General features: G+C 36.1%; 1 protein-coding gene across 1 annotated transcript; it reads right to left on the bottom strand.

The window, feature by feature from the left end:
• Nucleotides 1–317: 317 nt before the first annotated feature.
• LOC131602839 (protein TONSOKU) lies at nt 318–16,064 on the bottom strand. The gene is made up of 20 exons (XM_058875047.1): nt 15,622–16,064; nt 14,726–15,523; nt 12,953–13,129; nt 12,283–12,374; nt 11,340–11,438; nt 6,030–6,490; nt 5,913–5,944; nt 5,603–5,830; nt 5,363–5,510; nt 5,015–5,131; nt 4,261–4,361; nt 4,024–4,147; nt 3,625–3,737; nt 3,079–3,190; nt 2,751–2,855; nt 2,606–2,672; nt 2,378–2,498; nt 2,108–2,275; nt 1,153–1,270; nt 318–1,065 (listed from the first exon to the last, which is right to left on the bottom strand). Exons 1-20 carry the CDS (start codon nt 15,883–15,885, stop codon nt 485–487), a joined length of 4,026 nt encoding a protein of 1,341 aa, XP_058731030.1. The 5' UTR covers nt 15,886–16,064; the 3' UTR covers nt 318–484.
• Nucleotides 16,065–17,736: the final 1,672 nt, after the last annotated feature.

Here is a 17,736-nt window from a genome sequence, read left to right as displayed (position 1 = left end):
GCCTTGTCCGTTTTGGTAATTTCACAAGTCATATTTTTGGTTCTTCGGTGATTTCATTTTTTTCTCGCATGGTGTTGTATTGATTTCAACTTGTGGTTATTCTTAATGGCTTCGGTGAAGTTTTGAGGTTCTCCATGATTAGTAAGAGTAACATACTCATCAATACTCTTCACTTGTGTACCACAATACCCTTTGTCTTATAAGAGAGGCAAAGTTCTTACATTTTAAAGTAATTCTTTGCTTTAGAGGAACTGCATACACAAAAACTATATGCATAAAACTAAGATGAACACTATAAATATGTTTTACATGATAAATGAAACCGAAGGAACTGTACTTCCTTACAATTAATGTTCATAAATTACAGCTGTTGAAGATGAACATATTTATATAGCAGCACACTCTTTTATTCATAAATATGTCTCCATTGACTGGAGAATTGTCTTTTACTCTTTAGCCAGTATATTAACATGGGAGCCACAGATCAAACTTTCTTACAGCACGGTTTCACACTGCAGCACTTCTTTTCCTTGGTTGAGAAGTGAATAATGTGCTTAGTTATGTGCCTGTGACTTGAAAGGGGTCGTAAAGTTGTCCACGAACCATAGAATGTTTCTGAAGCTTGTGCAGAAAAACTATTATTGCTAAGGTCTAGTAGTTGTAAGTTCTTTGCCTTTGCAATAGCAGTTAAAAATTGTTGAGTGAATTGGCACTCGGGAGATGAATTTCTTTGACATGAACTAGCACAGCTGTCGTCAATTCCAGAAGCAGCAGCTTCTGCCCTATCTTCACTATCCGCAACTTCCAGCTGATCGGCGAAAGTATTTAGAGGGCATAACACCTCTTGATTATCATCAACTTTCACAGTATCAAGTTTCTGCTCCTGGTTCTGTGAGCAGCTTTTAGCTGATACTTTCTGCTCCTGGGTCTGTGAGCAGCTTATAGCTGATACTTTCTGCTCCTGGTTCTGTGAGCAGCTTTTAGCTGATACATCACATTGTAGAACATAAAGTTCCGTTGAAACAGAATTATCAGCAAGATTAAGCTCCTCCAGGCTGCTGTTATCTGATAAAAAAAAGAGCAACATAACTGTTGGAATTACAATAGTAGTACTTTTGAAAAACTAACAACCACATATAGTTTTAAGCCTACCTGCAAGAGCCTCAAGTATGTGAAGAACTCCAGCAAGCCCAAGTTGACACTTCCTAAGGACCAAAACTTTGAGACAGCACTGTGGGTTTGTCAGAAGCGAAAATAGAGTATTGCAGCCCTGTATTTTATTAAAGATATTAAAACAAGCCATTGATAATAAAACTTGTTAAACTCTTATCAGTAAAGCAGGCACATATTTACCTAGAGGTTAGATCTATATAAAGTGAAACTAAGGCAGAGGGAAAAAAAAAGTTGTTAGAGAAGCCAGATTTTATGACAAGTGTTACAGCAATACATAATAACAAGTGAAACAAGTCAAGCAAACATGCATTACAAGTAGGGGTGGGAATAAGCTAGGCCGAGTTAGACTTTGCAAGGTCTAAGTCCGACATGATGTATATTTTTGAAAGTCGAGTATGCCCTGTTAACCTACTTAAATTACTTAAATGCCTATTTTCTATTAATGTTTAATAAATAAGTAACCTGACATATCTTTGAATAGACTAACAAGTTAATTGACAAATGAGATTAAGTTCTATTTTAAGATATAATATGACATTTTACAATTTATATAACATTCTATTTCAATTATATTTTATAATAATACATTTAAATATGTAAAAGTTTAATATTGGCTAATATATTTAAGTTAATGAAAAGGTTTTAAAATCTAATATAATAATAATAGTAACAAAAAATGTTATTCATATTTAATTAGGTAGGTAGGTCTAATAAGCCTGCGACTTTCTTGAGTGCCCTAAAGCCTAACCTTTTTAGGTAAACAGGCTTCTTAAAAAATCTTAAATTTGTCTATTTTAAAAAAACAGGTTTGGGCTGACCTGTTTAGGTAAGAGGTAGGTTAGGAGTTAGGACGTGGGTCTTTATTGGCCTAACATATTTCCACCCCTAATTACAAGAGTACCAACAAATTGAAAATCAGTTACAGTGAACAAACCTCGAGCATTATGGGATTTCCTTCCAGGTTCAGCTCAAGGATGGAACAAAATGAACTAACATTGATGTTTAAAATATAATCAGATGTTAGCCCACAATATGATAGGTCAAGTTTCACAAGCTCCTCTGTCCCTTTTAGCAATGGTTCTGTTACTTTCATAGCCCCTTCCTGCAGAATAATGCCTCAATCCTTTCAAATGAGGTAAGCATGCTAGAAATAACAATAATGATGCAATAGAGAGAACACGTGGTAGGAGCTAGGTTTACTCACGTTTCCAATACCAGTGCCTCCAAGTATTAGTCCTGATAAAGTCAAGGTCCCTGTGAGCTGGCAAAGGCTATCGACTACCGGTTTGCCTAGTTTTAGACCACTCATATTCAACTCCGAAAACCTACAATGAGAATATTTAATTTAAACTTCTATATGCCCTAAAATAATACAATTTCTGCCAAGATGCTATGTAAGAAAAGGATGGTGGCACCGGCATATTGATTCTACCTTTTTAATGTAGAAAGCTTGGATAGAAGATTGACTAAAGCATTCCCAGATACAGGGCTGTTGTGTCCTGTCAAAAGTAAACTACCCATTATGCAAGAAAGATCACATGTATCAGGGAATTAAAAAGAGCTGTAGGTTATCATACCTATACAAAGGTGTGAAAGTACAGATTTAGAGTCCAATGCATCAGCAATTTTTTGAATGGTTCTGGATGTGATACTGCAGTTCTCTACATCCAAGCTACAAAGAGCTATACAAAAAGATGCAAGTAAATTAAAGTCAAAAGATATTCACAGCAGGAATCCACATACAATTCAACCATACTATTTAAAAAGACCATAAGTGTACCACAATTTAAATTTTATAAAGACATTTTCAAAGCTTAAAATGAGAACCATGTATGCTAGAAAAGAGTGAAGGGAAGTAATAGAAACCATATTCCCGTTGGCAAAGATTCAACTCATGTGGCTAACCTGTACAGTTTTTTAAGATTGTTGAAAGATAAGATCCACAGGCATCAGTAAGACGGTTTCCAGAAATGTTAAGCACTTCGAGGCGAGCAAATAGTAGAGAGCATTCACAAATCTGACAGAAATACACAACTTTAATATATTGGCAATAGCAAATTGGGGGCATCCTAGTCATGCAAAATAAACCAAGTATTGTTCTATCATAAATAATCAACTCATGCATTGGTAGGATATTTGTGTAAGATTGTGACTTGAAAATATTGAAATGCCCTTTGGTAGGAGCAGGAGCTGATATTTCAGTTATTTTAGCTTGATAATTGAATTTTTTTTTTTTTTTAAAATATTGTAACTAACATCAAGTGTATGCCTCCATTATATTTGAGTCAAACTTTTGAAAATCTCTGTTTGTAATGGAAGATAAAGAACAACCATCAATTAAGATTCTCCAAACTATATTCTCATTGAAAAGGAACTAATGTTATAACTTATAAGCATGGAACAAGGGGAGACAAACACAAAAGACAAAAAGGGTTGCATGTGGTATCATACCTGAAACAAAGCTGTTGGGCCAAATCGATTGCAGTGCAAATCCAGAGTTAAGTCACCGTAAGATTGACCTGATGTTGTGAACACTTTTCGAAGTTTCTCCATTGTCCCATTTCCTAATATTTCAATTCAGTGGATGGAAAAAAAAAATTATTAAAGTATTCAACATATTAACTCTATTTTTATTCTTTTTATGGTTTTGGTATTCAAACTATTCTTCACAAACAAAAGGACGTATTAAAAGATTTTATAGATGAAATAAATGAGACTTTAGAACCATTAGAGTGATTCCTCTTGAAGAAGGCAAGAAGCGTGATTAAAGAGTAGTGGTACTAGAAGATTTGTAAGCAAATTATACAGTAGAATCTACAAGCAAAAAGACCACAAATCAGAAAAGTTTACCTAAGCAATTGTGAGAGATATCAAGTAAAGAAAATGTCATTTGGGATTGCAGTGCATCTATCAATGGTGTTATAGACAAATCTTGCAGATCACAGTCCGACACAATGATTTCATCATCTGATACCTGTTTTCAACAAAGCAAAAATCAGCTGTAAGAAAGTATCAAAATTCAGCGTCTAAAAAACAGAAGGCATATATATGTCACTCAAGCGACAACGGTACCACTAGGATCCTTACCTCTAAATTGTAAAGTTTCTTCAGCACCTTGATTTTTGGTTCCTCACTCAACTCCTTGCAGCGGTCTACGTACATTCTTATTAGGCACTTCTGAATCCATCCTTAAGATTAAAATTTTGAGGAAAAAATCAAATTATGTGTCTGATAGGGACCCGCAAGAATAAATGTGAAGGGGATCAAAGTATGAAGGTTGAATGCTTGATTATTTAGCTACAGTTAGAATCTACAAAGCAGTTAGGTAAAAGCACCGGATGAAAGGAGGCATTTGAAAACGGGCATAGGCTCTATGGTATAAAGATAAACCCTTGGAAGGAAAATTTTCAAAATGGGTTCTTTAAATAAAAGTTTTTTTTTACTTCTTTCTTATGTTATTCTTCTCCCTCTCTATGTCTCTCTCTCTCTCTCTCTCTCTCTGAAAACTAAGGTCCTTTATCTAGGTTCCTATCAGTTAAAAAATGAAATTATTACAGCCTCAACAAATTTGTTCAGCTGTAACTGTCATTTACAAAAGTTGCAAGATCCATATTAATAACTTTCTTGAATAGATAACAAATTAATAACTTTCTACCAATAGATAACAATCTAATTCATGTTCAACTAGTTTAAAGATCCACATATTTAAGTGTAGCATCACATGTGTCAAATTGGTCTTGGAGATAATTTTCCAGACAAGAAACCAGATAAAAAGGAGCATGACAAAAAATAAACGCATGGTAATATCACTGGATAAACAAAAAGCGCAAGTAAGGCATACCATCAATGAAAGCTTCAACCATGTTGTTTTGCAGATGCTCCTTAAGCTTTTCAACACTTTCCAGCAATTCTATATCTCTTCCAGCACATTTTATGTGATGAATAATGGGCAACAAACCTGCTCATAAAATTATGCGAGCCACATGTGAACTCAGGCTAGAAGAAAAATATGTTGAACTGAAGGAAAAGTTCAATAACAAAGTAAATGGAATAAAAAAATAGAAAGGATACAAAGTAAATGTATCAGAAGATAATATGGAGTTGGTTAAACTGCAATTTATTTACTGATGATTTTTAATACTGATATAATTGATTATGACATCAAATATATAAACCAGGAATTGCCTACCCTCTGATCTCTTTTCTGTTGGAAATTGTAGATAGTATAGGCATGCAACTGCAGCTTTTAACGAGTCAATGCTGAAATGATCACCAGCAGCGCACAAGGCTGCTTCAACATAAATAATATCATTCCCAATCCGACATGCAATATATTTCTGCAAATAGAGAATATAAAGGAGGTCTGAAGTTAGAAAAATATCCATTAGCAATAATGATGAACATGTCAGTTTGGTAACATAGAACTCACATCATCTCGGGAATGATGTGTCATGGGATGGGCAACACCATTTTCTTTGCCAGAGACAACTGTATCGCATTTAGAACCACTGTGAAACTCAGGTTCACCAGCTAAATCATTGCTAAATGATCTAGAATGTCTGCCTGATTTAGTGGCTGTATTTGTACTCCAGCTTTTGAAAGAACTACTACTTTCTTCAACATTAATTGCACATTTAGATCCATTCTCCGGGACAACCTGCCATCTCAAAACACAAATAATTCACAGGCTGATAGTACCAGAGTAAAAGTCACAAATGCAAAGAGTTGGAGATTTTTACCTGAATTTTACTAGGACTGATTTTACTCTCGACTGCATGGGGTCAAATATAAGTCAGTACTTAATTTTAGTATATATTCTTTAGGTCAGAGCAAAGCAACTAACAAGGATAACATACTTGCATCACAATTGGGCAAGTTCTTTAAAAGACAGTCATGGTCCTTTCTGCTTGAGCATTCCATCTCATCATCATCATCATCATCGGAAAGAATTACACGGACACGTTTACGACCAACAACTTCTTGATGCTTGCTTGTTTGTTTTGTCACACTTTTGGGTGACTGGTCAACCTGCATGGTAGAGTTGGCAGGACTTCCCTTGTGACTTGTATTTCTAGATGAACCTTTAATGGACTGATATAGCAACTTAATAGGCACATTATCATCATTCAATTCTTCTCCAGATGTCAGGGTTTCTGATCTATAAGTTTTCTTTGGAAAGCAAAACTCATCAGACTCGCTATTTGACATACAATCATTTTCTTCATTATCAGTTTCAGGACAATAATCCTCAGGCGTACTATTATCTTCTTGCTCTTCATTTGACTTCTTCAGCTCATCGATTAGAAGTTTCAGCCTCCTGTAAAATACCACAATTGATAATAAGTAATATCACAGGTACAGAAAAAGGACCAGTGATATTGGAAATGATAAAATGGATTCAGTTTTGCAGGTTACATTTCGGCTTCCGAAGGTTAGAATGTTTGAATAAGATCATGAGTAGCTTAATGAAACTGCAAGAAATGTATTATAAAAAGACTGTTAGACTGTTAGTGATGATGTCAGCAGTCCTTGTTGATTTAGTCTTTAATTATATTTAATAAGTGTCCTAGTTTATAGGATGGTGATGTTAGTATTTGATTCTGTTTTGCTGGACCTATTCTTAAGCAAGTATTCAGGTCCTTTAGATTGTGTTAGACGTGACCTGGTTTTTAGCTCTTTCTGTTTCTTACCATGGCTATTTAAGAGCCTTAGCTTTACTTAATTTAATAACTCATTTTATTCAGAATTAAGTGTGTTCTATACCATTTGAATTTTAACAATTGGTATCAGAGCTCCGAAAGGGGCCTGATAGTGTGAGTAAACACAAAGAGATCAAGATGTCAACCTTAGAAAAGTTCGTGCAGCCGTCCATTCCCAAGTTCGATGGCCATTATGATTTCTGGTCAATGACAATGGAGAATTTCCTCAGGAGCAAGGAGATGTGGAACTTGGTGGACGAGGGAATTCCAGCACCGGCAATCGGAAACGCAACAGCAAGTGAGACACAAAGAAAGAGTGTGGAGGAGGCTAAACTCAAAGACTTGAAGGTGAAAAATTTCTTGTTTCAAGCTATTGACAGAGAAATATTGGAAACAATTCTCGACAAGAGAACATCGAAGGCGATTTGGGATTCAATGAAACAAAAGTATCAAGGGTCCACGAAGGTGAAAAGAGCGCAGCTTCAAGCGTTGAGGAAGGAACTTGAGTTACTAGCCATGAAAGAAGGAGAGAAAGTAGACAGCTTCTTGGGGCGGACTTTAACAGTGGTCAACAAAATGAAGACAAATGGTGAGGTGATGGAGCAAAGCACAGTGGTTAGTAAGATACTTAGATCATTGACCTCCAAATTCAACTATGTCGTCTGTTCAATAGAGGAGTCTAATGATTTAAGTGTCTTGAGCATTGATGAATTGCATGGAAGTCTGCTTGTTCATGAACAAAGGATGCAGGCACACCAGGAAGAGGAACAAGTACTGAAAGTGACCTATGATGAGAGATCAGGAAGAGGAAGAGGTAGAAGCATGAATAGAGGAGGACGAGGTAGAGGACGAGGCAGACATGCTTTCAACAAGGCTACGGTTGAATGCTTCAAATGTCATAAATTAGGGCACTTCCAATATGAGTGTCCTGATTGGGAGAAAAGGGCCAATTATGTAGAGTTGAATGAAGAGGAGGAACTTCTATTGATGTCCTATGTTGAGAACAACCATTCGAAGAGAGAGGCAGTATGGTTTCTTGATTCTAGTTGTTCTAACCATATGACAGGGAACAAGCAATGGTTTGTGGAACTAGATGAGCAATTCAGCCAATCAGTAAAACTTGGAAACAATCTCAGAATGCCAGTGAAAGGGAAGGGCAACATCAGACTTGAAGTAGAAGGTGTAACTCAGGTAATATCAGAAGTTTATTATGTTCCTGAGTTGAAAAATAATTTATTGAGTATTGGCCAGTTGCAAGAGAAAGATTTGGCTATCTTGATACAAAATGGAGAATGTCGAGTCTATCATCCCAGAAGGGGGCTAATCATGCACACACATATGACATCTAATAGGATGTTTGTAATATTGGTTAATGTTGTATTACATACATCACCTACATGTCTAAGTGTGAGAAGGGATGATATTGGTGAGTTGTGGCATAAGAGATATGGTCACTTAAGCATCACAAGTCTGAATTTATTACAGCAAAAGGAACTTGTCCGAGGACTTCCCAAGTTTCAGGTGCCAACCAATGTGTGTACAAGCTGCATGAAAGGGAAACAACATCGGGAGATCATTCCAAAGAAAAGCAAGTGGAGAGCAACACAGAAGCTGCAACTAATACACTCAGACATTTGCGGACCGATCACTCCAGAGTCATACGGCAACAAAAGGTATTTCTTAACCTTTATTGATGACTTTAGCCGGAAACTTTGGGTCTATTTTTTGAATGAGAAGAGTGAAGCTTTCACAACATTCAAAAACTTTAAAAATGTTGTGGAGAAGGAGTCTGGTCTATCTATTTGTGGATTAAGAACAGATAGAGGAGGGGAGTTCACCTCAAAGGAGTTCACAGAGTTTTGTAGACTTGAAGGCATTAAGAGGCAATTGACTACAGCCTACACACCTCAACAAAACGGGGTTGCCGAGCGCAAAAATCGTACTATTCTTAACATGGTGCGATGTTTGCTAGAAGAGAAGAAGATGCCTACTTCGTTTTGGCCAGAAGCTGTGAAGTGGACGTGCCACATCCTCAACCGAAGTCCAACCTCTGCCGTAAATAATAAGACACCAGAAGAATGTTGGAGTGGAATCAAGCCCAGTGTTGATCATTTTCGAGTGTTCGGATGCGTAGGAAATGTGCATGTACCAAATGCAAAGAGGTTGAAGTTGGATGCTAGAAGTCAAAAGTGTGTGATGTTAGGGTATAATGAAGAGTCCAAAGGATACAAAATGGTCAATCCTATGACAAAGAAGGTGATAATTAGTAGAGATATTGTATTTGAGGAAGAGAAAAGTTGGGATTGGAGAAGGACAGAAGAAGAGGCAAAATATGACATTCTTGATTGGGGAGAAGTTGATGAAGACACATATGCCTCTAGTGATAAAGAAAGTAAAGGTGAGAATTCACAAGAAGAAGGAGAATCTGATCACAGAGACAGTGATGCTACAACACCTACACTGCCTGAAAGAAGAATCATTCGAGCACCAGCGTACCTTCAAGATTATACAAGCGGAGAAGGACTCTTAGAAGAAGAAGAAGAGGTACAAAATTTAGCTTTGTTTATAGCCTCTGATGATCCTATTTACTATGAAGAAGCAGTGAAAATAAAAAGATGGAGGGATGCAATGGATGTGGAGATCGGTGCCATTGTAAAGAATGAAACCTGGGAGCTTGTTGATGCGCCAAAGGAAGTCAAAGTAATTGGAGTAAAGTGGGTCTATAAAACCAAGTTGAATGAGAATGGTGAGATAGATAAGTGTAAAGCTCGGCTTGTGGCTAAGGGATATGCACAAGAGAAGGGAGTAGATTATAATGAAGTCTTTGCTCCAGTTGCTAGATGGGACACAATTCGTACGGTGATAGCCGTGGCAGCAAGAAATGGATGGACACTCTTTCAACTCGATGTCAAAAGCGCCTTTCTTCATGGTGAGTTGAATGAAGATGTTTACATTGCACAACCTCCAGGTTATGTGGTCAATGGGGAAGAAAAGAAAGTCTACAAACTAAAGAAAGCGCTATATGGTCTGAAGCAGGCACCAAGAGCGTGGTTTAGCAGAATTGAAGGCTACTTTATTAAGGAGGGGTTTGAGAGAAGCGGCTATGAGCACACCTTGTTCATCAAAAGAGAAGAGAAGAACAAGATCCTAATTGTAAGTCTCTATGTTGATGATCTCATTTTTACTAGCAATAATTCAATTATGGTGAATGAGTTCAAAGAGTCTATGAAAAGGGAGTTTGAGATGACTGATCTTTATAAGATGAAGTATTTCTTGGGAGTTGAAATACGGCAGGGCTCTAATGGCATTCACATTGGTCAAAGGAAGTATGCTGAAGAAGTTCTGAAAAGGTTTGGGTTGGAGAGTTGCAATGGAGTTAAGAATCCCATGGTTCCAGGAAGTAATAGACTGACAAAACAAGAAGATGGAAAAAAGGCAGATGCAACATTATTCAAGCAAATGGTGGGAAGCTTGATGTACATGACAGTCACAAGACCTAACTTGGCTTATAGTGTGTGTCTGATAAGTCGTTTCATGGCCAATCCTATGGAATCTCATATGATGGCGGCCAAGAGAGTTCTCAGATACATTAGAGCTACTACTGAGCTTGGTGTATTCTACAAAAGGGGATGTGAAGATGAGATGCTAGCCTATACTGACAGTGACTATGCAGGAGACTTGGATGATCGAAAAAGTACTTCAGGTTATGTTTTCATGCTAAGTGGAGGAGCAGTGGCTTGGTCATCAAAGAAGCAGCCAGTGGTGACTCTTTCAACCACCGAAGCGGAGTACGTGGCAGCTGCTTCTTGTGCATGTCAGTGCATTTGGTTGCAACAGATACTGAAGCAGATTGGAGGTACTCAAAGTAAAAGTGTCAAGGTTCTGTGCGATAACTCTTCTACAATAAAACTTGCAAAAAATCCAGTTTTTCACGGAAGGAGTAAGCACATTGATGTAAGGTTCCACTTCTTAAGGAATCTCACAAAGGATGAAGTGATTGATATGAAGCATTGTGGTACAAGTGAGCAGTTAGCTGACATTATGACTAAGCCTATGAGGTTGGAGCTGTTTGAAAGATTCAGAGAAGCACTTGGAGTGAAGTCAGCTGAGGAGGTAAACTGAAATGCTTCTGGCATGTTCAGTTTAGGGGAGCAATTGTTAGACTGTTAGTGATGATGTCAGCAGTCCTTGTTGATTTAGTCTTTAATTATATTTAATAAGTGTCCTAGTTTATAGGATGGTGATGTTAGTATTTGATTCTGTTTTGCTGGACCTATTCTTAAGCAAGTATTCAGGTCCTTTAGATTGTGTTAGACGTGACCTGGTTTTTAGCTCTTTCTGTTTCTTACCATGGCTATTTAAGAGCCTTAGCTTTACTTAATTTAATAACTCATTTTATTCAGAATTAAGTGTGTTCTATACCATTTGAATTTTAACAAAGACACAGACTTTCATTGAATCAGCTACCTGGTCTCATCCTCGTCATCAAATCTGATCATGTTGCTATAATGCATATTTTCCAAGGCAGAAAGTTGTACATCAGGAAGGTTTACTTCAACAGCAATCCTGCAATATAATATGATCAAATCAATGGTTTTTATGCAAGACCATCAAAAGAAGCTCACCAAAGAATATGATTTTTAAGCAACTCTAATGAAGGATGGATCACATAAGTAATTGGCATTTAAATTTTACTCTTGTATGCACTGCCCATCCCATGACACTGGCACCGGTTTTGCAGTTTATCCGACTTCTCCCGGATCTTTAAACCTACCAGTTTTCATGGGCTGACTGGCACAGAACCAGATCTGATTCCCAGTTGAACTGGCAGGCCTGGTCTGGTTTTAATAGCATTGGTTTGGAGCATGTTGTGGCATTTTAATCAAGCAAGCAACTTCAAAACAACTAACAATATTTTAAAGCAGTAACTTCTAAGAATTCATATAGACCAATATACGTAGAGTATAATCAGCATGATGAGAATAATCTCATGATAGCATTTTTTTTCATTATTTTATAACACAACTGAAGTGAATTAGTGTTTTACATGCAGTGTTATCAAATATCTGTCATGGCCGCACCGGCAGATATACATGGCGGTTTTTGGGCTCGCCGCAATGGTAACCATCAATCGATATTACGGATTTCTCTGACATAATCCACTATAATGGCACCACAAAACTGCGGATATGGCAGATTTTGGATCTCCACCATCGACAACACTGCTTATATGCAACCAAGTTGCATCAAAAGTTTCTGGGAAAAGCAAATCATAACCTCAGCATATATTTGGCTACTTGGACTTAGAGAATCCATAAGAATCTAAAGTTTATGGTGTTCCATAAACTTAATCTCTCTAATTTCAAGGAAAAAACCAACCCGTAAAGCTTAATACAATGAATATCATTACCTGTAGCTCTCTTTATATGCATCCAATGCTTCTTTCCAATTGTGAGTAGAATCCAAAACATTACCAATATTAATTTTCACAAGTGCTTGCCCCTATAATCATTACCAGTGAAGCATATGAATAAACTGACCACCATCCTCATTATGGACAAAGGCGAAAAATAAATGTCAATTTTTTGACCTAAATTAATCTATGGATCCAAAGCAACCTATGAAGAATAAACTTGACAGACATATACAGAATTTGAAGGGTCACGTCAGGATTGAAATGCCCGGTCATGTCAGATACGATATAGGTGTTTGATAGATATCTAATATGACTGTAGCAAGGAAGACATTCTTAATGTATAATGAGTATGAATAGACTACATGGTCTAAATTTTATTATAAAGCATTAATAAATCTGCCAGCACATACTCAAATTCTGTGTCAAATGTTTTACTTTATTTGGGTTGCTGTATATCATAGAATACATAAGAATTTATTCTATAATATACATGACTCCTCTTTGGAAGCATCTGTAATTGTATTCCATATAAAAAAACTAAATAGAACATTTATACAAATGATCGTACATGTTTTTATTTTCAGCTTCATGGTATGTTAAATTGAAGTCAGGAAGAAGAGAAGAGACATATTAAGTTTATATCATAGAATGATGGAAGTTTTACCTCTAAGTTACCAATTGTTTTGTACACTTCCCAGCTCTTTTTGTACCATTTGATTGCCTTGTTGAATTTTCTGAGCTTCTGGTATGATTCTGCAACATCAAGATATGAATCACCCAACCTTTGCCTGTCACTAAGGTCATGTGCTACTTTCTTCTTCTCCTTTGCAAATTCACAATACTAAACAACACATTGATAAGTAAGAAACATCACACTTTAGGAATTACTAAACATTTCATAGCTTCAAAAAGTCTCTATTCACCAAATAAGGCTTATAGATTATCAAATTATAGTGTGTGCAGCAAAACTACAAATTTTAATACTATTCATGCTTTAAGCAACCATGATGATGCTAACCTATTTTTGGTGCTAGAAAATTCGCAAACTTCAATATGTTACAGAATAAACTTTAATTTTCTCTTGATTGCAAATATATGCATCAGCTTCCAATTAAAGAAGTTCCTAAGTTAGAAAAAAAGGTTTAAAACAAAATCAATAAATACCTGGTTAATCCATAAGTAACACATCAGTTCTTTAAACCTACAATAGTAGGCCAAACCAAAAAGAATTCCACTTACGTATGCTGAAAGGGAGTTCTGATATTTTGTCTATAGCTCGCTATCGCGGTTGTTGCAGCCTTTAATTGCAGCGAATTTGCAAGCTGCCGTCTGCAATAGCTGCAATAGCAGTTGTTGCAGGCTTGCAGCCTCTAATTGCAGCCAAAACATTGGCCCTAAACCACTATCTCATTTGCTATTAGGGGTTAGACAGCAAAATTCCTCAAATCCTTATTTTGAAACCACTATCTTCATTTAATCATTGTTCTTAATGAGTTCTAGCTCACAGATAATCATTTTGTTCTTCCTACATTTAGCTCAATTTTATTATGCTCTTCTTCTTTGTTTAAGTTTTGTACTTTAGGTTCTTTGATCATAATTATGATGGTCTCTTTAATTTGGTGTATTTTCCTGTTTATTTAGTATTTACTTTTACTTTGTAGTTTGTAATAGCGTCTATCTCACTACCCACTACACCACTGTAGCATTTTAGGGGGTAGGTGTTACTTGACGTGAAATATTATTAACAACATAGGTTCTAAAAGGTCCAATGAAGAATTTTATATAATAAAACAGAACCGTGTCAGCTAAGCATTTGTCTCCTAAACACAACAAGTACAATTGAACACACTCCAGAAACACAGTTCATAGGTTGAAAATAATCCTATTTGGCACCAGAGATGGAGGCACTCGTTTGCCTCCAGAGAGGGGTCTTACCGGTATTTGGACCACATAGGTAAATTTAGGAAGTGATGCCAGGTTTGTCCAAAAACAAAAGATAGTCACGCCGACTTCTAATTTTCAGTGTTATATATGTATAGTGTTGGCTCTTTTACAGTACTTTATATCAAACGTTGGGCTCGTCGATTACAATTTGCACGACTTGAGCTCAACCAACATGTAAAGTTCGGACAATTCTTTAGACGTTATTATGTTCAGTTAATATAATTTGGAATGAATCATTAAATGATAATACAATGGTTCAATTTTACCCAGAGCTATGAGCAGCGGAGGGCTAAAAGAGAGAGAAAAGTTGGGCCCTGCAAACTTCAAGCCTGGCTCCGTTTTGGAACCACAAGCACAAGTGTCGAAAGTTATGAATTGCCACATTAACACTTGTTCAAAGAAGGTTTTTCAAGTAAATAGTCATTATAGTTTGCATGAATATGATAATAGGTTAAAAGAATTATGGTAGAAACACACAAGATAGATTTGATACCTTCTCCCATGCAGAGATCATCCTTGCTTTCTCAACAAGGCGTTCAAGAGACCCGTTTTGCTGTAGCAGACAGTTGCGCTCGTGCAGTGTCCCTCTGGCAGAGGCTATACCTCTCTTGAGTTTTTTAAGTTTCTGCTCTTCTCCCTTGATTTCATCCATAACTTTAACAGCTTCTTTAACAATTTCAATATTTTGATTAATTTGTCTAACCAAAGCATCCTCATCCTCCAAGGACTTTGCCAAACCAAGTGCCTTCTCATAATAAGACCGCGCTTCTTCATACTTCTGAGTCCTATAATGCATTTCACCAAGATTAATATACCCCTTGGCTTCCCCTTGACGATGTCCAATTTTGTGACAAATAAAAATATCCTTCTTAATATGCTTGCTAGCTTCATTCCACATCCTCAATTCCATATACACATTCCCAAGGTTATGATGCAACCTAGTACGCCCATCGTCATACTCACTAACCTCCTCTTCGTGACAAATCTCCAATCCTTTAGCAAGTATCTTCTGCGCCTCCTGCAAGTTATCAATCTCCATTTCAAGCATTCCTATATTGTTGTAAGCATCAATATACTCCTTGAGATATGAAGACTTATTATTAGGCGGATTCTTTTTTAGAGCAACCGCCAGTTCCATTGCACTCTTGAAATACTTCTTTGCATTGCGAACTGAGTTGTGATCGTGTTCAGATCTCGAAAACAGCTCGTAGTAAGTTCGACCTAGCTGTGTGCTAGCTCGTTGTTGCTCAACGAGGTCGTTAGCATCCCTAGCAAGCTCTAAATGTTTTCTCTACAATCCAAAAATGCATTAATTAGGGTTTTGCTAATAAATTTCCAAAAAATACATTGATTAGGGTTTTGGTTTACTGTGAAGAAGAGAGTACTGACCTGGTAAGTTAGGGCTTCGTTAAAACGCTCGAGACGGAGATAGATCTCGCCGAGGGATTGACAAGTTGTGAGCAACTGATTATCAGGTAAGTATTTGCGAGAAATTTCGTAATCGAGTCGGATCCATTTGAGGGCTTGGACGTATTCTCCTCTGTTCTTGAGTATGTCGCCGATGACGTTTGCCCAACGCGCTTCTTCGCGGTGGTTGCCTTCTTCCTTGGCGGTCCGGTAAGAGGATTTGGCCGATTTCAGCTCCGAATCCATTTGGAAACGACGGAGAACAGTGTCGTTGTGGATTGAGTGAAACTCAGTTCCTTTATTGGGTTCGAATTGTGAGGGTAAATGTTGTTTACAGTATGCTTCTTTGAGGTTTTTTAAATGAAATTCTTTTGTCCCGCCAAAACATGATATTTTCGCTCTCTATTTTTTTGAGGAACTCGTTTTCTTTTTCTTTTTTGAAGTTCTTTTTGGATTCTTGAATTAAAAGCGGAATGAAGCTATTTTATTTTAGGGTTTGGGCCCGTTTGTTTCGACTTTAAAAAAATGAATTTTTTCTTTGTATTTTTACAAATAGATTTTTTAAAATTATTTTTCAAAATATTATAAATTTTTTTATATTTGTTTTTTCTAAAATGAAACACTCATTTTAACATCATATAGCATAAACATATATTAGTAAGACCAAAATTTAGTCAAAATCTCAATTTTTCCAAAAAGTTGTATTTTAAAAATGATTTTTATGAAAATCTATTTGAAATAGCTTCAAAATTAAGTGATTTTTGAAAATTTTGATATCCAAATTTTTTCTGCATAAATAGATGAAATACTTAAAATTACATTTTAAGAATAATTATTCAAACCAAATTTTCATTTGAAGCTTTTATAAAAAGTTTCTTTGTAAAATTTTTTTATACAAAATTCTGTAACACTATAAAAATCATTTTTAAAAAAAACCAAAACAAACAGGCCCTTTAATAGATATGCACTAATGTTGATACATTGATAAAGAAAAGTTAAAGAGTATATTAATCTTGGTGAAATGCATATATGATTTCATTTCCCTTTCGTTCTCTTTATTCTTGACGGTGATTGTTAAGATTTTAGAATGTTTAAGGAGTGATTATGCACCAATGTTGCGATGTATACCTTTGGAGCCACGAGGGCCCTTGTAGTTTTGAAAGTGGTTCCATGGATTTATGTCATTGCATGTACTGTCAAGATGATTCAAAGTAGTGGAGTTTATTGATAACAAAGCTACAATCAATAATTTGGTTTTGATGATGACAATACCTAATATCTAACGATCTCCAATGAAGTCCTTATATGTTGAAGATAACTTAAGTGGTCAAAGATGCTCTCAACACAAATATGGTTACTAAGTTATCCTTTTGAATATGTTTTTGTTCGGATGCCTAGAAAATCAAGTCATTTATTTGAAGTCAACTTTGCCATCTAATGATGTTTAAGTAAAGACTTATGTTTCTCCGATGTTTTGTTCTCTTAACTCTCTGATGATGGTAATCAACTTGAAGACATCGCAAACCTCATCAAGCTATAAGATTCAAACTTATTGGTAAAGTCAAAGATAATGATGTCAAGACTTGAAACTCCAGAGTTAAGAAAGAGATGGAGTGTGAAAGCTCGTTTGGTCGTGTCTGTCAAAGTAAACATTGTCTAGTAAAGGCAGAAGGGTATTTTTAGAACTACTAAGGCAAAATTATACACACACACTTAACTTTTAAGAATCCTCTCTTGATTTGTTAAAACCACCTAAAAAATCAAGGCCTAACTAATTGATTAGGAAATTGTTTGATCAATTGGAAGTATGTTATAAGTGTATAATCGACTAACCCTACAACTATAATAGATTATTTCAATTTGTAGCACTCGTAATCGATTGAAATAAGTCTATTAATGGGTTTTTGGTCTAATAATATATTAGCATAATCAATTATGACACTGATTTCGCCAATGGATTATTTTCAAATTTAAACATCATTTTGGCCAATAAATAAAGAGCTCCTATATCATTTCAAATCACTCAGAAAACGATATTTGATCCTACTTTCTCACTCTTTCATCTTTTTTTATAAATCTCTCATTTTTTAATTAAAT

The sequence above is a fragment of the Vicia villosa genome, linkage group LG5, assembly GCF_029867415.1.
Source record: "Vicia villosa cultivar HV-30 ecotype Madison, WI linkage group LG5, Vvil1.0, whole genome shotgun sequence".
NCBI classification, from domain to species: Eukaryota; Viridiplantae; Streptophyta; class Magnoliopsida; order Fabales; family Fabaceae; genus Vicia; species Vicia villosa.
Note: the sequence above shows the minus strand (reverse complement) of the source record. Positions and strands in the feature narration are given on the sequence as shown.